This window comes from Lactuca virosa, chromosome 2 (assembly GCF_052849685.1).
Source record: "Lactuca virosa cultivar CGN04683 chromosome 2, Lactuca_virosa_CGN04683_v6, whole genome shotgun sequence".
Lineage (NCBI taxonomy): Eukaryota > Viridiplantae > Streptophyta > Magnoliopsida > Asterales > Asteraceae > Lactuca > Lactuca virosa.
The window spans coordinates 237533095-237551883 of record NC_136427.1 but is presented as its reverse complement, the minus strand read 5'-3'; the positions used below and the strand labels follow the sequence as shown (position 1 = coordinate 237551883).

Sequence of the window (18789 nt, the reverse complement as noted above, 5' to 3'; positions counted from 1 at the left end):
TCGACGAGTTGATTAGGGTTTGTCCCGTAGAGCTGGATCATGCAATCACTCGGTGAGTTGGGAGTCAACTCGACGAGCTAAGTCAACCTTCGTGAGACTTATGTTGAAAACGATGGGACTCGACGAGTCACAAGGGTGCACTCGGCGAGTCGGGTCAAACATGGACTGTTGACTCGAGTTTGACTTCTGTTGACTTTAGGGCTTGGTCAACATGAGTAATGGAGACCATGAAGGGGTAAAATGGTCTTTTACCCAATTCGAGAGTTAGAGAGAAAAGGGATAACATGTGGTTACTTAGAGTCGATAATCGAGTATTAATTAGAGATTCGAGTTCGAGGATATTTGCTTGCTTGTTCGCAAGGTGAGTCTTCTCACTATACTTTACCTAGAGTGGTATGCATCTGTGACCAGAGGGTCTTATATGCTTATTTGAGTACTGTGATATTATTGCATTATGTCTGTGTGATTTATGCTATGTGTTATTCAGAGTTTACAGAGTTAGGACCGGAGGGTCCACAAAGTTAGGACCAGAGGGTCCAGAGAGTTAGGACCGGAAGGTCTATCAGAGTTGTGGGACTGGAGGGTCCCACTGAGACACATTGACCGGAAGGTCATACAGAGTTATAGCCTCGAGTGGCTAATGTGTTGTATGTGGTATTTTGGGGAACTCACTAAGCTTCGTGCTTACCGTGTTATGTGTTATGTGTTTTAGGTACCTCAGAGGATCGCGGGAAGGTACCGACTTGATTGTATACACACACACACACACACACACCAGGGAAAGAGTTATGTTTTGAGGATCTTGGATTTGAATCAAAGAATTATGGAGTTGTGGTTTGTAAATTAAATAAATGAGATTTTCGTGAAATGTGTTATGAGAATTATGTGATTTTAATTCGAAAAATTTATTTGAAAATTTACGGTGTTACAATGAGAGTTGACAAAAAGATATAAATAAGATTTTAAGGGTAGATGCCATTTACCCTTCATCAAATGGGAACGATCAACTGTTTACTCTATTTTTTTATCGGGAAATTACTTATCAGGGTAATTACATTTTCGTTTTGTTCATATCTGGGTAACTTTTTTTGTACACGTCTAGGTAATGAACTTGTTGATAATGTTCACATATGATCACTATGACTGGTTGTAACGTTCATAATGGTCATATGTAAATACTTTCAACAAAAATGTTACCTAGATGTGTACAAAAAAAAAGTTACGCAGATGTAAACAAAACTAAAAGGTAATTGCCTTGATAAGTCAATTTCGTTTTTATTCGATCATAATATTTGCAATATTCATAGATTCAGTTAAATTTTGTTAAAACAATATTTATGATCATTTAAATTGGCAACATGTTATGAGCCTTTTTTTTGGTAGTATATATATATATATATATATATATATATATATATATATATATATATATATATATATATATATATATATATATATATATAAGACAAGAGCAATGTTATCGTTGTAGATAAAAGCTACATCTATTTTTTTGTATTTTAAATTAATGTAATACATGGATCAAACTTCATTGAAGATGATGTTTTTTTATGTTATTGGTCTCGATACCCGATACTTTTAGTCTCTAGTTAATTTTGTTTTTTATATTTAATATGGAGTTTTTTATTTTTATTTTTTTATTTTTACAAAAGTAGTATATTTTAAAAAAATGTTTACCATTTAGAAGGTAAAATAAAAAAGAAGGGAACTTGAAATATCAAGGTAATTAAGCTTTTGTTTTATTCATGTTTAAGTAATTATTTTCGTTTTTAAAAAATTATCATTTAAGTTAAATTTTATAGGAAATCAAAATTAGAAAGTAAAATAAATAAAGAAGAGATTTGAATTATACGGTAATTAACTTTTCGTTTCGTTTTATTCGCAGTAAATTTTTTTTGGGGATTTTTCTATGCACCCCCCCTAATTCCCCATGTACCCCCCTTTTTCGTGTTATTATGTTTTTTTTAACCATTTTTATAATAAATACATATTTTTGTTTTTTTTCTTTTTTTTAAACACATATTTTTTTGCTTTTTTTTTTTAACTATTTTTATTAAGACTATTTCTATGTTATTTTTCCGTTCTGACTAACGCTATGTTATTTTTCTGTTCAGACCGATTGCAAACCTAAACTAAATGACTGAAACAAATCGAAAGTAAAAATATTGATTTTTTTTGTGAATTTAAACAAATAAAAATATTGTTTTTTTGTTAATTTAAAATTTGACTCTTAAAAAATTTACAAACATTAAAACGAAATTATGAATTTAAAATTTTACCCTTAAAAAATAAACAATTTCTAAAGATTGTCACTACAACGTTATTATTAAACATACAATGTTATTATTAAAAAAAATTGAAATTAAACATTAAAAAAAATTTACATTCGATTAAAAAAATTAAAATTTTACATTCGATTAAGCAAATTAAACAAATAAACGTAAGCATACAATGTTATTATTAAAAAAATTAAAATTTTACAGTTTACTAATTATCTGATATGTTAACTCTTTCAGGACGACGATTATTGTGACATCCCCATTTTCACGCCAGAAAAGATCGATTTCGTTTATGCTTTGTTTAAAAATCAGAGTAACATTTTAAATAAAAGTGTTGCGGAATTTGTTCCCAAAATAAAATATGATAAAGATTTATCAAAGCATTTCCGTAGAAATGTATTTCATTAAAAACCTCGGGATGTCATGTTCGATACAGATCAAAAACATAAACAGTACAATATAAGCCTTACTACATTTATTCATATCTACAGGCCTATATCCGTAATCTCTCATCCCAAACATCATATCTATGCTCGTGCACCACTACCTGTAATACAAGAAACTGAGTGGGTCAGGCTTGGGAGCCTGGTGAATACATAGGGTTTTCAACCCACAATAAATAAGTTTATTAATTTCATCAACCAACAATAACCCGATTACCCGTTCCCGTTATCCTCACTTTACGTCCCTAAACACCTATCATAAGGAACCTAGCCTAAGGATCATCATCGGGATGGACACTACTGCTAAGGGGGTTCCTCAACAATAAATGTCCTAAAGGCAACCATGAGGGGGATGGAGTACACCGGTGAACACATCGTTCACAAACACCTACAGGTTGCGAGCCTGCTAGCGTTCCACTGGACTGTCTAGAAGAGTCCGTGGTTGTCATCCATACTCCGCTAGATGACAGAATCAACAACAACAACATCGATGCCTCTCATCATTTTATCACACATCGTCTATTACATCTACCCATGTTTTACCCCAACATTTTGTAGATATAAAATACATATACAGTTTAAATCATTTAAAACATGTATAAAAATCTTTCATCAGCATAGACAACAAGTATTCAGACAATATGCACACATAGCACGTAATTTATATTAAATACTTCATATCTATGTGTAAGATGAAAGTGACTATGCACTCACCTGAAAAGATGGTGACTCTGCACTCGGACAACGCTTCGTTACTCTTAAAACAATTTTCCTCGACAAAACAGCGGGTTTTTATTAAAAACCGGGCTTCGCTGGAGCAGCGTTTCCGAGCCGAAAGCTTTTCTTCTCGGAGCCGTCGGGCGCTCTGGGGCTTCATTCTCATGCTAGGGAGGTTCCCTAGACTTGGGAGGGGTTTAGGGAGGCCAGAGAGAAGTTAGAGAGAGAAAGAAAGGCTTATGGTGTGAAGAAATTATGAAGAGTTCACCCTTTATTTATAGGGATTTTATAGTAAAGTAACCATTAAGTTTCGTCCGTATCTTCCGCGTACGAGCTCCGTTTTCTACGTTCTTTATATCCATGCGTTGGTATTTACGAGTACTACAACTTTCATTTAGACACCGTTGGCTAATTCTCATTCTATCTCAGATTTACATAAACTGTATCGTATTTATCGCGCACGAAGAGTAGCGACTAAGCTTCGTCCATATCTTTCGCATACGAGCTCCGTTTCTGACATTATTTATATCCACGCGTTGGTATTTACGAGTACTACAACTTTCATTTAGACCCCGTTGGCTAATTCTCATTCTGTCTCGGATTTACAAAACTGTATCGAATTCGCCGCGCTCGAAAAGTAGAGACTAAGCTTCGTCCATAACTTTCGCATACGAGCTCCGTTTTTGACTTTATTTATATCCACGCGTTGGTAAAAATAAAATCTACAACTTTCCTTTTTACTCCGTCGGCTAATTCTCGACCGATCTTAAATTTAACAGTAGGTGGTGATTACACTGTTAAATGTCCGCGTAAAATTCATAACTTTTACATACGGACTCCGTTTTCGTCTGTCTTTTTGTCGTTGAGTTCCTATTAATGAGATCTTCAACTCTCATTTAGGCCGCGTAAGCCAAAAACCGCTCGAACTAAAATTCGAGTTTCGGGCCGTGCACTGCTATGCCAAATCTTAGAAAAATCATAACTTCCTCATACGAAGTCAGATTTGGGCGTTCTTTATATCCCCGGAATCCTTGTTTTGACCACCACCACCTTGTGTAAAGATATCGGGTTTATCTCACACTTTAATTTTCACGCTTATTTTTATTCTTTATTAATTATACTTTATAATTAAGTATAAAGCACATAAATTCACATAATTCACATAATACTCAAATAATTCATTTTTATTACTTCAAAAAGAGTGACAATAGTTGACCTAGATTATTACATCATCTATTAATGCTTAGCCCCGAAACCCGGGCGTTACAATTCTCTCCCCCTTAGGATGATTCCGTCCCGGAATCATGCATCAACAAACAGATGTGGATAGTGACTCATCATGTCACTCTCTATTTCTTAAGTGAGATTCGGCCCATTCGAATGTTTCCATTGGACTAGCACTAAGTCGACCATCTTGCGTCGTAACTTCTTAGTCTTACGGTCAACGATTGCATCGGGCTCTTCGATTAGCCTCTTATTTTCATCCATCCTTAACTCTGAGATTGGAATTATGTCGGGAACTTCTCCCGTGAACTTCCTCAAATAACACACATGAAAGGTGTTATGAATACCATCTAGTTCTTCGGGTAATTCGAGCTTGTAAGCTTGGTTCCCAACCCTCTGAAGAACTTTGAACGGTCCAATAAACCTTGGACTCAGCTTCCCTCGTTTTCCGAATCTTATAAGTCCCTTCCACTGTGAGACTTTAAGCAAAGCGGAATCTCCAACTTCAAAAGTCATCGGTCGTCTTTTCTTGTCATCATAGCTCTTCTGACGATCCTGAGCTGCTAACATCCTTTCCCTGATCACCTTTAACTTTTCAGCAGTCTCATGGACTATCTCGGGGCCCATAAATTGCTTCTCTCCGGTCTCAAGCCAACAAGACGGCGTACGACACTTCTGTCCATACAAAGCTTGATAGGGTGCCATCTTGATGCTCGAGTGGAAACTGTTGTTGTAGGAAAACTCTACCAAAGGTAAGTGCTCATCCCAGTTACCTTGGAATTCTAGGGTACATGCTCTTAGCATATCTTCGAGTGTTTGTATCGTTCTTTCGCTCTGACCATCAGTCTGCTGATGGTAAGCTGTACTCAAACACAACTTCGTACCCAATTCCTCTTGTAGACTTCTCCAAAATCGTGATGTGAAACGACTATCACGATCCGATACAATCGTTAGAGGAACACCGTGAAGTCTTACTATCTCCTTCACGTAAGCATTTGCAAGCTTATCCATATACCACCTTTCGTTGACTGCTATGAAGTGTGCACTCTTAGTGAAACGATCCACGACCACCCAAATCATGTCGTGACCTTTCTTCGTCCTGGGCAGTTTAGTCACAAAATCCATGGTGATGTCTTCCCATTTACCCATGGGTACAGGTAAGGGTTCTAAACTCCTATACGGTTTCTGATGTTGTGCCTTAACTCTTGCACAAGTTACACACTCGGCCACATACTTTGCAACATCGAGCTTCATCGTCGGCCACCAGTAGTAGGGTTTTAGGTCCCTATACATTTTAGTACTACCGGGATGAATCGAGTACATGGTCTTGTGAGCTTCTTCCATCAGAAGATCTTGTATCCCACCCTTCTTAGGTACCCAAATTCTATCTTGGAATACCTTCAGTCCTTGACTGTGTGTACCGAACAGCAACGTTTTACCCAAACGTTCTTCTTTTCGATCATTCTTCTCTGTATCTTCTTCTTGAGCTTTCTTTATACTTTCCACAATGGTCGAGACAACTTCTATTCTCAACGCTCTTGGCCTTTTTCTCTCAAGGTTGACTTTTCGACTGAGAGCATCAGCGACAACATTTGCTTTACCGGGGTGGTAAAGTATCTCACAGTCGTAGCCCTTGAGTAACTCTAGCCAACGTCGTTGCCTCATGTTCAACTCCTTATGATTAAAGAGATACTGGAGACTCTTATGATCAATGAAAATTTTGCACTTCGTTCCATAGAGGTAATGCCTCCATATCTTTAGAGCAAAAACTACCGCTGCCAACTCCAAATCGTGAGTGGGGTAGTTCTTTTCGTGCTCCTTCAATTGTCGAGATGCGTATGCTATCACCTTTTCTCTTTGGGTCAGAACACAACCCAACCCGACTCCGGATGCGTCACTATAGACCGCGAAGTCTTCAACTCCATCAGGTAGAGAAAGAATCGGTGCTTCACATAACTTCTTCTTTAGCTTCTCGAATGCTTCTTCATGCTTCTCGCTCCATGTATAAGTAGCTCCTTTGTGGGTCAAAGCTGTCAATGGAGCAGCTATCGAAGAAAAGCCTTGGATAAAACTTCGGTAATATCTAGCTAATCCAAGAAAGCTTCGAATCTCTGTGGGACTCTTTGGACGTTCCCACTTCATCACAGCTTTGATTTTTGCTGGGTCAACCATTATTCCCTCCTGGTTAACCACATGACCCCAGAATTGTACTTCTCGGATCCAAAAATTGCACTTGGAGAAATTTGCATACAACTTCTCCTTCTTCAAGACTTCCAACACTTCTCGTAGATACTTGCCATGCTCCTCTTGGCTTTTCGAGTAGATCAGAATGTCGTCGATGAACACTATCACGGGTTTATCGAGGAATGGTTTACAAACCCTGTTCATCAAATCCATGAATGCTGCTGGAGCATTGGTTAGTCCAAATGACATAACCAAGAACTCGTAGTGTCCATATCTTGTTCTGAATGTAGTCTTCTCGATATCCTGCTTTCTCACCTTCAGCTGATGATATCCTGACCTAAGATCGATCTTTGAGAAATAGCTCGAACCTTGCAGCTGGTCGAATAGGTCATCAATCCTCGGCAATGGGTATTTGTTCTTCACCGTTTCCTTTTTCAACTCTCTTAATCTATGCACATCCTCATGATTCATCTTTCTTCTTCACGAATAGCACCGGAGCTCCCCAGGGTGATGAACTAGGTCGAATGAAACCGTTGTCCAACAACTCCTGAAGTTGCGTCATGAGCTCCTTCATCTCTGTCGGTGCTAATCGGTATGGTGCTTTCGCTATCGGTGTTGTTCCTGGTAACATGTCTATTCTGAACTCTACTTGTCTATCATGCGGTAATCCAGGAAGATCTTCGGGAAAGACTTCCGAATAATCACACACAACCGGTATATTCTGCACCTCCTTCTTTTCCTTCTTAGCATCGATCACAAATGCCAAATATGATGCGCATCCTTTGGACAAACATTTCCTGGCTTTCATCAGGGAGATGATTCTAGAATTTACTCTACGTTTGTCCCCGTACACCATAAATGATTCTTTTCCAGGTGGGTTCACCCTTACTATCTTCTTTCGACATTGTATCTCTGCGTCGTTGGCGCTAAGCCAATCCATTCCCAAAACGATATCAAAACCGTTCAACTCTATGGGAAACAGCTCTTCGTGGAATTCGTTTCCATTTAGGTCGATGACGATGTTCCTAATACGATCACTAACAGGTACGAATTTGCCACTGACAACTTCTACAATCAGGGCATTATCAAGTTTTTCTACGGGCAATGCTAGTGTCCCACCAAACTTATGTGACACAAAGGAGTAGTTTGCTCCGGAATCAAATAGTATATTGGCAGGCAAACCATTTACAAGGAAGGTACCTGAAGCGACATCGGCTGCCTCCTTTGCAGCTTCGAGCGTCATCTGGAAGGCTCTTGCCTTCGGCTTCGGTGGAATGTTGGGTCTTCCTGCCTCCTTCTTCTTCGGGCAGTCCCTCGAAATGTGCCCTTCCTCGTTGCACTCATAACATACCTTCTTAGTGAACGTGCACTCGTTGGCATAGTGCCCGGGCTTTCCACACTTGAAACAGGTGACCCCTCCGTCACATTTTCCTTGCTGCTTCTTCTTGCATTTGTCGCACCATTTTGCTTCGGCTCCTCCTCCTCTCGAACCAGACTTCGAGAATTTACTCTTCTTGCTGGACCTCGAGGATCCATCAAATTTCCTTTTCTCACCAACATCATCCCTCTCCAGACCCCTTTCCTTCTGTTGGGTCTCTACATTCTTAGCTGATCGAATCGCTAATTTCAGAGTGGTTGCCATCTTGACCGTCGGGCCAAAGTCGGCTGGCAGTCCATTTGCGAACCTCTCAATTTTGGAGAGTTCGGTTGGCACCAGGTATGGAAATAACTTCATATTCTCAGTGAATGCAGTAACATAGTCGTCAATGCTCATCCTCCCCTTCTTCAAGTTTTGGAACTCATTGTTTAAATCAATCAGATCTATCTCTGAACAGTACTGCATCTTCAGTTGTTCCAAGAACTCTTCCCATGACATCTTCAGGGCTTCTCCTCGTGGCATCGTATCTGCCAATAACTTCCACCAGCTCAAGACTCCGGTCTTCAGTTGCCTAACTGCAAAGACAGTCTTCTGTTTCTCGCTATAGTTGCAACTCTCGAACACCATCTCCATTTCGGAGATCCAATCCATAATCTCAACAGGCTTTGGGCTTCCTGAAAGACTTGGGGGCTTGGCACCCAAGAAATTCTTATACATCCACCCATCCTTGTCGTTTCCCCTCTCCGGGTCCTTCCTTCGTTCTCCTTGAGTCCCAACTTGACTCACATGGCGGATATAGTTCCCTTCCTCTGATTGCTCGGGAATCAGCTCGGGTTGCTCAATGGGCATGGTAGGTTCGTCCATATTTTCGTGCAACATCTGCCTCATTTCCTCCCTTTGTTCTGCTAACATAGCCCGAATCATGGCTTGTACTCCAGCCATGGTGATTGGCTCGGGTGCAACTTCTACTACAACAGGTATTTGCAGAATCACTGGGGGTTGATTCCTATTCCCACTCGCATTCCCAGCTCCACTGCGGGTTCTTGCTATTTTGATCTATACACCGAATAAGGTGAATTTAGATCTTTATTTAGGATAGACGTTTAAATCATCATTATCTCTTCGAAACGTTTACATGCTAGTTCTAATATCGTAGTCGTACGTTTAGAATCCTGAACACATAAGGTTTCCAGATCCGGTCGGCAACAGACCATAGATCCGAACAAATAACATCATATAAGGCATCAATCATTTTGCACATAAAGCATATTAGGCATACTTTCCTAAATAAGATAGTACTCACATCTCACAATCATCGCTTAGCATTCTAAGTTTAAGTCTAGAAATCCTACAAATTCCTAGTTCGCTTAAACTAATGCTCTGATACCAACTGTGACATCCCCATTTTCACGGCAAGAAAAGACCGATTTTGTTTATGCTTTGTTTAAAAATCAGAGTAACATTTTAAATAAAAGTGTTGCGGAATTTGTTCCCAAAAAAAAATATGATAAAGATTTATCAAAGCATTTCCGTAGAAATGTATTTCATTAAAAACCTCGGGATGTCATGTTCGATACAGATCAAAAGCATAAACATTACAATATAAGCCTTACTACATTTATTCATATCTACAGGCCTATATCCGTAATCTCTCATCCCAAACATCGTATCTATGCTCGTGCACCACTACCTGTAATACAAGAAACTGAGTGGGTCAGGCTTGGGAGCCTGGTGAGCACATATGGTTTTCAATCCACAATAAATAAGTTTATTAATTTCATCAACCAACAATAACCCGATTACCCGTTCCCGTTATCCTCACTTTACGTCCCTAAACACCTATCATAAGGAACCTAGCCTAAGGATCATCATCGGGATGGACACTACTGCTAAGGGGGTTCCTCAACAATAAATGTCCTAAAGGCAACCATGAGGGGATGGAGTACACCGGTGAACACATCGTTCACAAACACCTACAGGTTGCGAGCCTGCTAGCGTTCCACTGACTGTCTAGAAGAGTCCGTGGTTGTCATCCATACTCCGCTAGATGGCAGAATCAACAACAACAACATCGATGCCTCTCATCATTTTATCACACATCATCTATTACATCTACCCATGTTTTACCCCAACATTTTGTAGATATAAAATACATATACAATTTAAATCATTTAAAACATGTATAAAAATCTTTCATCAGCATAGACAGCAAGTATTCAGACAATATGCACACATAGCACGTAATTTATATTAAATACTTCATATCTATGTGTAAGATGAAAGTGACTATGCACTCACCTGAAAAGATGGTGACTCTGCACTCGGACAGCGCTTCGTTACTCTTAAAACAATTTTCCTCGACAAAACAGCGGGTTTTTATTAAAAACCGGGCTTCGCTGGAGCAGCGTTTCTGAGCCGAAAGCTTTTCTTCTCGGAGCCGTCGGGTGCTCCGGGGCTTCCTTCTCGTGCTAGGGAGGTTCCCTAGACTTGGGAGGGGTTTAGGGAGGCTAGAGAGAAGTTAGAGAGAGAAAGAAAGGCTTATGGTGTGAAGAAAATATGAAGAGTTCACCCTTTATTTATAGGGATTTTATAGTAAAGTAGCCCCTAAGTTTCGTCCGTATCTTCCACGTACGAGCTCCGTTTTCTACGTTCTTTATATCCACGCGTTGGTATTTACGAGTACTACAACTTTCATTTAGACCCCGTCGGCTAATTCTCCTTCTATATCAGATTTACAAAAACTGTATCGTATTTATCGCGCACGAAGAGTAGCGACTAAGCTTCGTCCATATCTTTCGCATACGAGCTCCGTTTCCGACGTTATTTATATCCACACGTTTGTATTTACGATTACTACAACTTTCATTTAGACACCGTTGGCTAATTCTCATTCTATCTCGGATTTACAAAACTGTATCGAATTCGCCGCGCTCGAAAAGTAGAGACTAAGCTTCGTCCATAACTTTCGCATACGAGCTCCGTTTTTGACGTTATTTATATCCACGCGTAGGTAAAAATAAAATCTACAACTTTCCTTTTTACTCCGTCGGCTAATTCTCGACCGATCTTAAATTTAACAGTAGGAGGTGATTACATTGTTAAATGTCCGCGTAAAATTCATAACTTTTACATACGGACTCCGTTTTCGTCCGTCTTTTTGTCGTTGAGTTCCTATTAATGAGATCTTCAACTCTCATTTAGGTCGCGTAAGCCAAAAACTGCTCGAACTAAAATTCGAGTTTCGGGCCTATGCCAAATTTTAGAAAAATCATAACTTCCTCATACGAAGTCAGATTTGAGCGTTCTTTATATCCCCGGAATCCTTGTTTCAACCACCACCACTTTATGTAAAGATATCAGGTTTATCTCACACTTTAATTTTGACGCTTATTTTTATTCTTTATTAATTATACCTTTATAATTAAGTATAAAGCACATATATTCACATAATACTCAAATAATTCATTTTTATTACTTCAAAAGAGTTACAATAGTTGACCTAGACTATTACATCATCTATTAATGCTTAGCCCCGAAACCCGGACGTTAGAATTATTGCATGGTCTATATGGTCCAACGTAAGCATTCAATCGAGCGTGATACAATGTTTGCCATCCATTAGAGCGTGCTGATTTGTGCATATTCCATATCCAAGAAATATTAGCCATTGGATGACCCTCTTGTAAATCAACCTTAACATAATGAACACCGTTAAGGAGAGCGATATTTATAATTGGATGATTTGGGAAATCTTGTGGACCACTCCGAAGTGGGAAAGACCTTGAAGATTCGAGCCTGCTTAAGAAATGAACAATAACACCATACTTATTAGCAATTAGAGGGGACAATTTTTTTTGTCCCAGTATTTCTACCAGATGTATTTGTACCTCTATAGACACCACTCTGATCAAAAACTAAAATGATTTTTGAAACATAGCCTCCACTTGTTTTCGTTTTTGATTTCTTTGTAATGACCACATATCCAAGAGTCCGTGCCACATGGTCAACCCACTCCTTCAAATTCTCACGAGTGCTAAACACCTGACAAATAAAATACATACCTGGTCAGTTTGAAAATTGTCTCAACGTATTAATATACAAAACTATAAAAAAAAAACAAACATGGTCATTTTTAAAATTTGCCATATGATCAAATCGTTGTTGATGTATTGATTTAGTACGTTATATAAACCACCCCTACGAAAGGTTTCAAAATGATTGTCATTAATTTATTCGGACGGGAAAGGGAAGAGAAGAAGAGTTTATTTATGTATCGGTAACAATGATCCTTTTATAGACTAAAAAGATCTTGATAGACTAAATGCAACACTAGCAGCTCCATGATAGACTAAAAAGGATATCTACGCAATATAGTAACGTCGAATCAATACTTTGTCATTCATATTGGAGTCAATAGGAAAAAGATTAAGTGCACAGCTCCATGATAGACTAAAACATATATCTAGGCAATATATCTGGGGAATAAATTTATTTATAAAAATCAAAAAAGAAAAAAAAACCAAAAAGAAAAAAAAAAGAAAAAAAAAAAAAAAAAATATATATATATATATATATATATATATATATATATATATATATATATACAAAAAAGCATAAAGGATAAAAAAAATCTACGAATTGTTAGTGTTTTGTACTGTATTAATTATTTATAATTAGTTAGTTTAGATAAATATAAATATAAATAATAAATATATAAGTGATGTCTTCATTTCACGTTTTTTTTTCTAAATATTAGAAAAACTATTGATAGAACAATCAATTTTGCATTTACGGTAAAGTTATAAAAGAAGTTATTGAGGTGTAATTGTATTTATATATTTGCATTACCCACGATGATTTTTTTTTAATTATTAAATACAAAAAATATAAAAAAAAAACAAAAAAAAAACAAAAAATCAAAAAAGATTACAAGAAAAGCACAAAATACAAAAAATTCTAGATGACAAAAAATGGATGACAAAAAATGAGGGTACATGAGAGAAAAAATTAAAAGTCATGTACATAAAACAGGACCCTTTTTTTTACATGTCCCCAACAAAAGTTTGACGGAAATGTTCGTATGACCGTTAATTACATTTTTTTTGAACGGCGAGCAAATATTATTAGCACAAAGAGAAAAAATAGACTTAAGCGAGCAGCTCAAGCCTGATTACAAGAGAAACACAACATATGAGACATACACCACATATACCAATCAAGATTACATGACTTAACCCTATTTTTTATCCAATTAAATGTGCGGACACTAATATCATCTGTCATAAACATTACTGCTCGCCTTTCATTTCTATAGACTAACGCATTTCGAGCTTTCCAAATCACCCAAAGTGTGGAGTAAATGAGACACATTTCATTTTTTTGATTCTTTTATCACTTATCTTTTGGTTCTGCAACTCCAGTAAATCCGAACAACAATTAGGCTGCTTTTGCATAATCTCCGACCACTCCACCAGCTAACTCCACAATCTTGCAGCGACAACGCAAGTGAAAAAAGTATGATCAATACTTTCTTCTTCAATCCTACAGAAAGGGCATGATGAAGAAAGCACATTTATACCTTGCTTCAACATATTAGGAAATGTAGGAATCCTGTCTTTGATCAATCTCCGCTCAAAACAATTAATCTTCAAAGGAATCCACTTTAGCCGCATGAAAGAAAAACCATGGTCATCACCATTCTTCTCAATTAAGCGCCTTATAGCTTTTACCGAGAAGTCTTTATCCTCCGTACCATTCCATTGCCATCTATCCATACCGTTTGCAAACTGGAAATTATCCAGCATGCTCATCAAGTTCACAAATTGATTAGCTTCTCTACCTCTGTGCAAATTTCTGGACCAGCTCCACGTCCACTTCGAAACTGCACCAACGTCAATATTAACCTTGTCCAAGATGAGACAATCTTTGTTGGTCTCCAACGAGTATAGATTGGGAAAAACCTCTTTTAACGCAATATCTCCATACCATAAATCCTTCCAGAAATAAGTTTTATCACCGCATCCAACAATCCTCTTAAAAAGATTAGGCAACATAATACCTTTGTCTTCCAAATCAATGTCGATTTGAGAGATATTCAACCACACGCTCTTTATTGATTTCTTAGCTAAAGGTTTACCATCAATAAGCTTCAACTTATGCATAGATTTTATACAAGAAAACCAAAAAGAGTTGTACTCACTTTTCAATCTCCACTACCACTTGGCAAGAAGCGCCAAATTTACCACCTCAAGGTTTCCAACACCAAGACCCCCATTCTTCTTTGTGGCTTAGTAACTATCTCCCAAGCCACCCAATTTATTTTCTTCTTATCTTCATCACCTCCTCATAAGAAACGCCTTCTAATGCCATCTAGCAAATTAATAATGTTTTTAGGAGCTCTAAAAAGTGAAAAATAATAATTAGGCAAACTACTGAGCACCGAGTTCACAAGAGTGAGATGACCGCCGAAAGAAAGAGATTTTACCTTCCATTTAGACAACCGTTTCTTAAATTTATCAACCACCGGAGTCCAATTTTTGGCAAGTTTCCTTTTTGCACCGACAGGAAGTCCAAGATAAGTAAACGGACATGAAGCGGGTTCACAATTAAAGATACTAGCAAGCCTTTGCACTTCTAGATTGTCAACACCAACACCGTACACTTTGCTTTTGACAAGATTCACTTTCAAACCCGAAGCAAGATAAAAGCAGCGCAACAATCTATTAAGATTGACTATGAACAAATGAACAAACGGTAATTACTGATAAGTCAATTTACTATGAACAAATGAACAAACGGTAATTACTGATAAGTCAATTTACTATGAACAATTTCCCTTCGTCATCTACATAGCGTTCGTCGGCGGTGACTAAAGTTTCTAGCTCCTGCCGGCGTAGGTCAGCATTGTCTGACTTCTTCTTTTCAGGGCCGGTTCCTAAAACCCTATTTCTGCCACCTAAACAGATACTACACACCGACACGCGTCGATCATTTCACATCAAGTTTTCTTCAGCAGGCGCATGGTATGCTAATTTTATATTTCTAATTTTGTTTATCGCCATTTTTAACTGTCTATATACATGCATTTATTAGGGGATGGTATGTGTGTGTAGTGTGTACTATCTACTGAACGCAGATAGGGTTTTCACATTTGGATCTGTCGACTTCAAGCTCTGTTAATCTCGTTAAAACCAAAGGTGAATTTTAAGATTTTTCCTATGCCCCTTTTCAATTTTGCCCTTTCTTCCATTAACTCTCTTAGTTTTGATTGTATTAATGTATCTGGTTCAACATTCTAAGGATTCCTGTTGGAGAATTGTTGCAGATTCCTTTCTTTCTTCTTCTGGTTGGAAAGATTCATGCTTGTAAGAGTGCTGTTCGAATATTCTGGGTTAAGGAACTTATTAGTGAAGGGGGGGGGGGGGGTGGGGGTTTGGATTGTTTATTTAACTTAATAAACACTTTTAGTGTTTATTAATAGCTTATATGGTGAAAAAAAAGTTTCTAAAAAAGTGTTTGCATTAATTTATATGACAGCAAGAAGCTATAAATAGATGAATAAATTATAAGCATTTTTCAAAAGTTAGAACCTTTTTAAAAACTTCTTTTTGAGGGTAAAGCGTTCTGTTATTTCCTAAACACCTTTTTAATCATATTGACTTTTTGAAAAACTAATAAGTCAATAAGCAATTTTCAAATTCAATCCCAAACACCCCCTAATTCTTACATTTATTTAAAAGTTATGTTACTACTTAGCTTATGATCCAAATAAGAGATTTTGATCCAATAATTTTCCAGTGGTTGACAAAAAATTCCTCATTGATGAATGCATCATAGTTCTGTGAACAGTGAACACATCTTTCATATGCATATGATGTTCTTGTATATTGTTATATGTCAATCCCAAATGTTATTTACACTATGAGGCCTCTTTCATTTTATTTCAGCTTTGTATAATGATGTCAGAAAATGCCATCAGAGATCTTAATATACTACCTAAATCTAAAAATCTTGAACCTAAAGAAACACCAAACATGGTAAATGGTGGGGTTGCTGAAGTAGAATACGTTGAATCTGAGAAATTGGATGATTTTGAAGACGTTGACAAGAGTCTAAAGGTAGATAACTAAATTACCTTCTTTCTATTACTAATATATAATGTTTCTGACTCTTTTAAATAAAAGCTTTAAATACTTTCCTCATTCCCTCTTCAGATGCTCTTAACCGGTTTAGACTCAAAAGACTGGGTTTTACTCTGTGAAACACTCAATAATGTACGTCGTTTCTCCATATACCATAAGGAAGCAATAAAAGATATACTGTAAGCCTTATTCGTATATACACTCATAAACTTATTATGTATATTGTATGAATTATTCATTCATCCCAAAAACAGGGAAAGAGTGATTACCCTAATTGTAAAATCCCTCAAGAATCCAAGAAGTGCAGTTTGTAAAACCGGAATCATGACTTCCGCCGACATTTTCAAAGCATTTGGTAACCACATTATCGAATTTTTAGACCCTTTGGTAATTTCCAAATACTTTTTCCTTTTTCTTTTTTCTTGAAAAACGTTGATAATTAATTAATTGAAGTTTTGTTGTTTGGATTCACAGCTTGTACAACTTCTTTTAAAATCCTCACAAGACAAGCGGTTTGTATGTGAGGCTGCTGAAAAGGCATTAATAGCCCTCACAACATTTGTTTCTGCTTTTCTACTTTTACCAAAACTACAACCTTATCTTAAGAACCGAAACCCTCGGGTAAGGGCAAAAGCGTCAATGTGCTTCTCGCGTAGTGTCCCACAACTGGTATGGATATCTACTTACTTTTTTTAGTTTCTTTTTTTCAAACTGAAAATAGCATTACTTTGTTTTGTTAAGGGTGTGGAGGAAATGAAAGCATATGGGATGGAGAAACTGATTGAAATAGGGGTATCACAATTGAGTGATCAGTTACCTGAGTCACGTGAGGCTGCACGTGCTCTCATTTTGGAGTTGCAAACTGCATATGAAAAGTATTATGTTTTGGCAACATGTGAAGAAGAACCACAATATTCTTGGGAACAATTTTGTGAATTAAATCTGTCTAATTAAATCATATGAAAAGTGGACAAGCCGTCCTTAGTGTGACGAGTGTTGGTCGTGACTCGTGAATTGTGAGTTTGTATATTTTAATTTATTTTGACATATGATTCAGCCAACATTTTACAACATTGTACATCATGTATTATTAGTTGTACTTGCTAAACATTCGAAGTAGATAAAACCCTTGTTACCACATGTCATAAATAGAGAAATTAATATCCTCTTATCTTTCTATCTGTATGTGACATATGTCTCATTTTGATAAAATTAATAATATTTTAAGACAATTGTCACCATTTCGGTCTACCACCTCAAAAATAATGTTTTTTTTTTTAATTTGTTTTTTTAATTTTTAATTTGAACCTTCGTAGCTCTTTCATATGGATGCCATTTGACCTGATTTTATTCATTGTTTTTTTATAACAAGTGCTATCTGGATAGCACACTTCTAATTTGGATTTTGGAAAGCATATTCTTTTTAGCTATAAAGTAAGATAGTCGGTGAAAAAAATAAAAAATAACCCCTCTTACTATCGGTATGTATACATCTTCACCATGAGACTCCCTTCTTTATTATTTACATATTTCCCGTCCAACTTAAGTGTTCCTCAACTCGTGCTCAAACTGCGTGAGCATTTTAGACTATATATTTTGTATTTTGTGTTAAGCCCACTTTATGTTGTAATATTGTTTAGTTATACCTTAACCCGTGGCTTGTACTCGTTGTACATATATTGTGTGTATATTCATTTTTTGATCAACAAGAATGATACAATCTCACACTGATTTCCTATTTAGGATAATTGGAATTTTAGGAGTAAGGGTGATTTAGGTAGGTTTCCTTATTTTATTATTTAGTAATGTTTACTTCCAGTAGTTGTATTACACAAAGATTCTATTAGTGTTGGATTAGGATTTTATTTAGTTTGGTATAAATAGATGTAATGGTTTTCCTGTTTTCAATAAGATTTAAGCAGTAATTTTCTCTTGTTATTTTTCCTTTCTTATTTTCGGTTCTTGCTATAGTTGAAAGCAAAGTGTTCATCAAGTTTAAACTCAACAGAAAGGTTTCAAGAAGAATAGGTGTGTTTGATGAAAACGGACAGATATCATACAAATGGTTCAAGCATAGAGGTAGATTTAGGGGGTGTTTGTTTTATCTTTTAAAACATCTTTTAGCTTTTAGGAAAAGATAAAAGGCTAAAAGATGTTTGGTAAAAGCAACAAATCTTATAAAAACTATTTTTGGATAACTTTTGGATATAAGGAAAATGAACTTTTTGGAAAAGTCACGTAAACCTGACTTTTTGCAACTTTTCCTAAAAGGACTTTTGTCATCTCAAAAACTAAGCCAAACACCCGTTTAATCTCTTAAATTGAAATTTTTGGCGTTGTTCTTATTAAGAATGCTCTTTAACATCTTTTAACACTCAGTATAAGCAATAAGCAGTAAAACAGCG

At 36.7% G+C, this 18789-nt stretch overlaps 2 protein-coding genes and 1 long non-coding RNA gene across 6 annotated transcripts; 1 reads left to right on the top strand and 2 right to left on the bottom strand.

The window, feature by feature from the left end:
* Positions 1-11684: 11684 nt before the first annotated feature.
* LOC145156877 (uncharacterized) lies at positions 11685-12487 on the bottom strand. 2 transcript variants are annotated; one of them, XR_013736958.1, is made up of 3 exons: positions 12366-12487; positions 12131-12284; positions 11685-12038 (listed from the first exon to the last, which is right to left on the bottom strand). It is a non-coding gene; the product is annotated as an uncharacterized LOC145156877 (long non-coding RNA). The 2 variants fall into 2 exon arrangements; XR_013736957.1 differs by having other exon boundaries at positions 12131-12487.
* A 1230-nt stretch (positions 12488-13717) lies between these two features.
* On the bottom strand, positions 13718-14404 carry LOC145158320 (uncharacterized). The gene has a single exon (XM_079077234.1). The coding sequence runs from the start codon at positions 14402-14404 to the stop codon at positions 13718-13720; it is 687 nt and encodes a 228-aa protein (XP_078933360.1).
* A 353-nt stretch (positions 14405-14757) lies between these two features.
* Positions 14758-17455, top strand: LOC145156876 (uncharacterized). Of its 3 annotated transcripts, none has more exons than XM_079076098.1 (8): positions 14758-14996; positions 15169-15265; positions 15336-15439; positions 16190-16360; positions 16457-16563; positions 16639-16771; positions 16859-17053; positions 17126-17455. In XM_079076098.1, the coding sequence occupies exons 4-8, from the start codon at positions 16199-16201 to the stop codon at positions 17336-17338; spliced, it is 810 nt and encodes a 269-aa protein (XP_078932224.1). In that variant the 5' UTR covers positions 14758-14996; positions 15169-15265; positions 15336-15439; positions 16190-16198; the 3' UTR covers positions 17339-17455. The 3 variants fall into 3 exon arrangements, with proteins under 3 accessions (XP_078932224.1, XP_078932222.1, XP_078932223.1); XM_079076096.1 differs by having other exon boundaries at positions 15096-15265; XM_079076097.1 differs by lacking the exon at positions 14758-14996 and having other exon boundaries at positions 15011-15265; positions 15356-15439.
* Positions 17456-18789: the final 1334 nt, after the last annotated feature.

Coding starts and splice junctions, on each gene's coding strand:
- LOC145158320 (XM_079077234.1), bottom strand. CDS start 14,404: ATGCATAAGTTGAAGCTTATTGATGGTAAACCTTTAGCTAAGAAATCA.
- LOC145156876 (XM_079076098.1), top strand. CDS start 16,199: ATGATGTCAGAAAATGCCATCAGAGATCTTAATATACTACCTAAATCT. Junction 16,772..16,858: donor TCGAATTTTTAGACCCTTTG/GTAATTTCCAAA, acceptor TTGGATTCACAG/CTTGTACAACTTCTTTTAAA. Junction 17,054..17,125: donor CGCGTAGTGTCCCACAACTG/GTATGGATATCT, acceptor TGTTTTGTTAAG/GGTGTGGAGGAAATGAAAGC.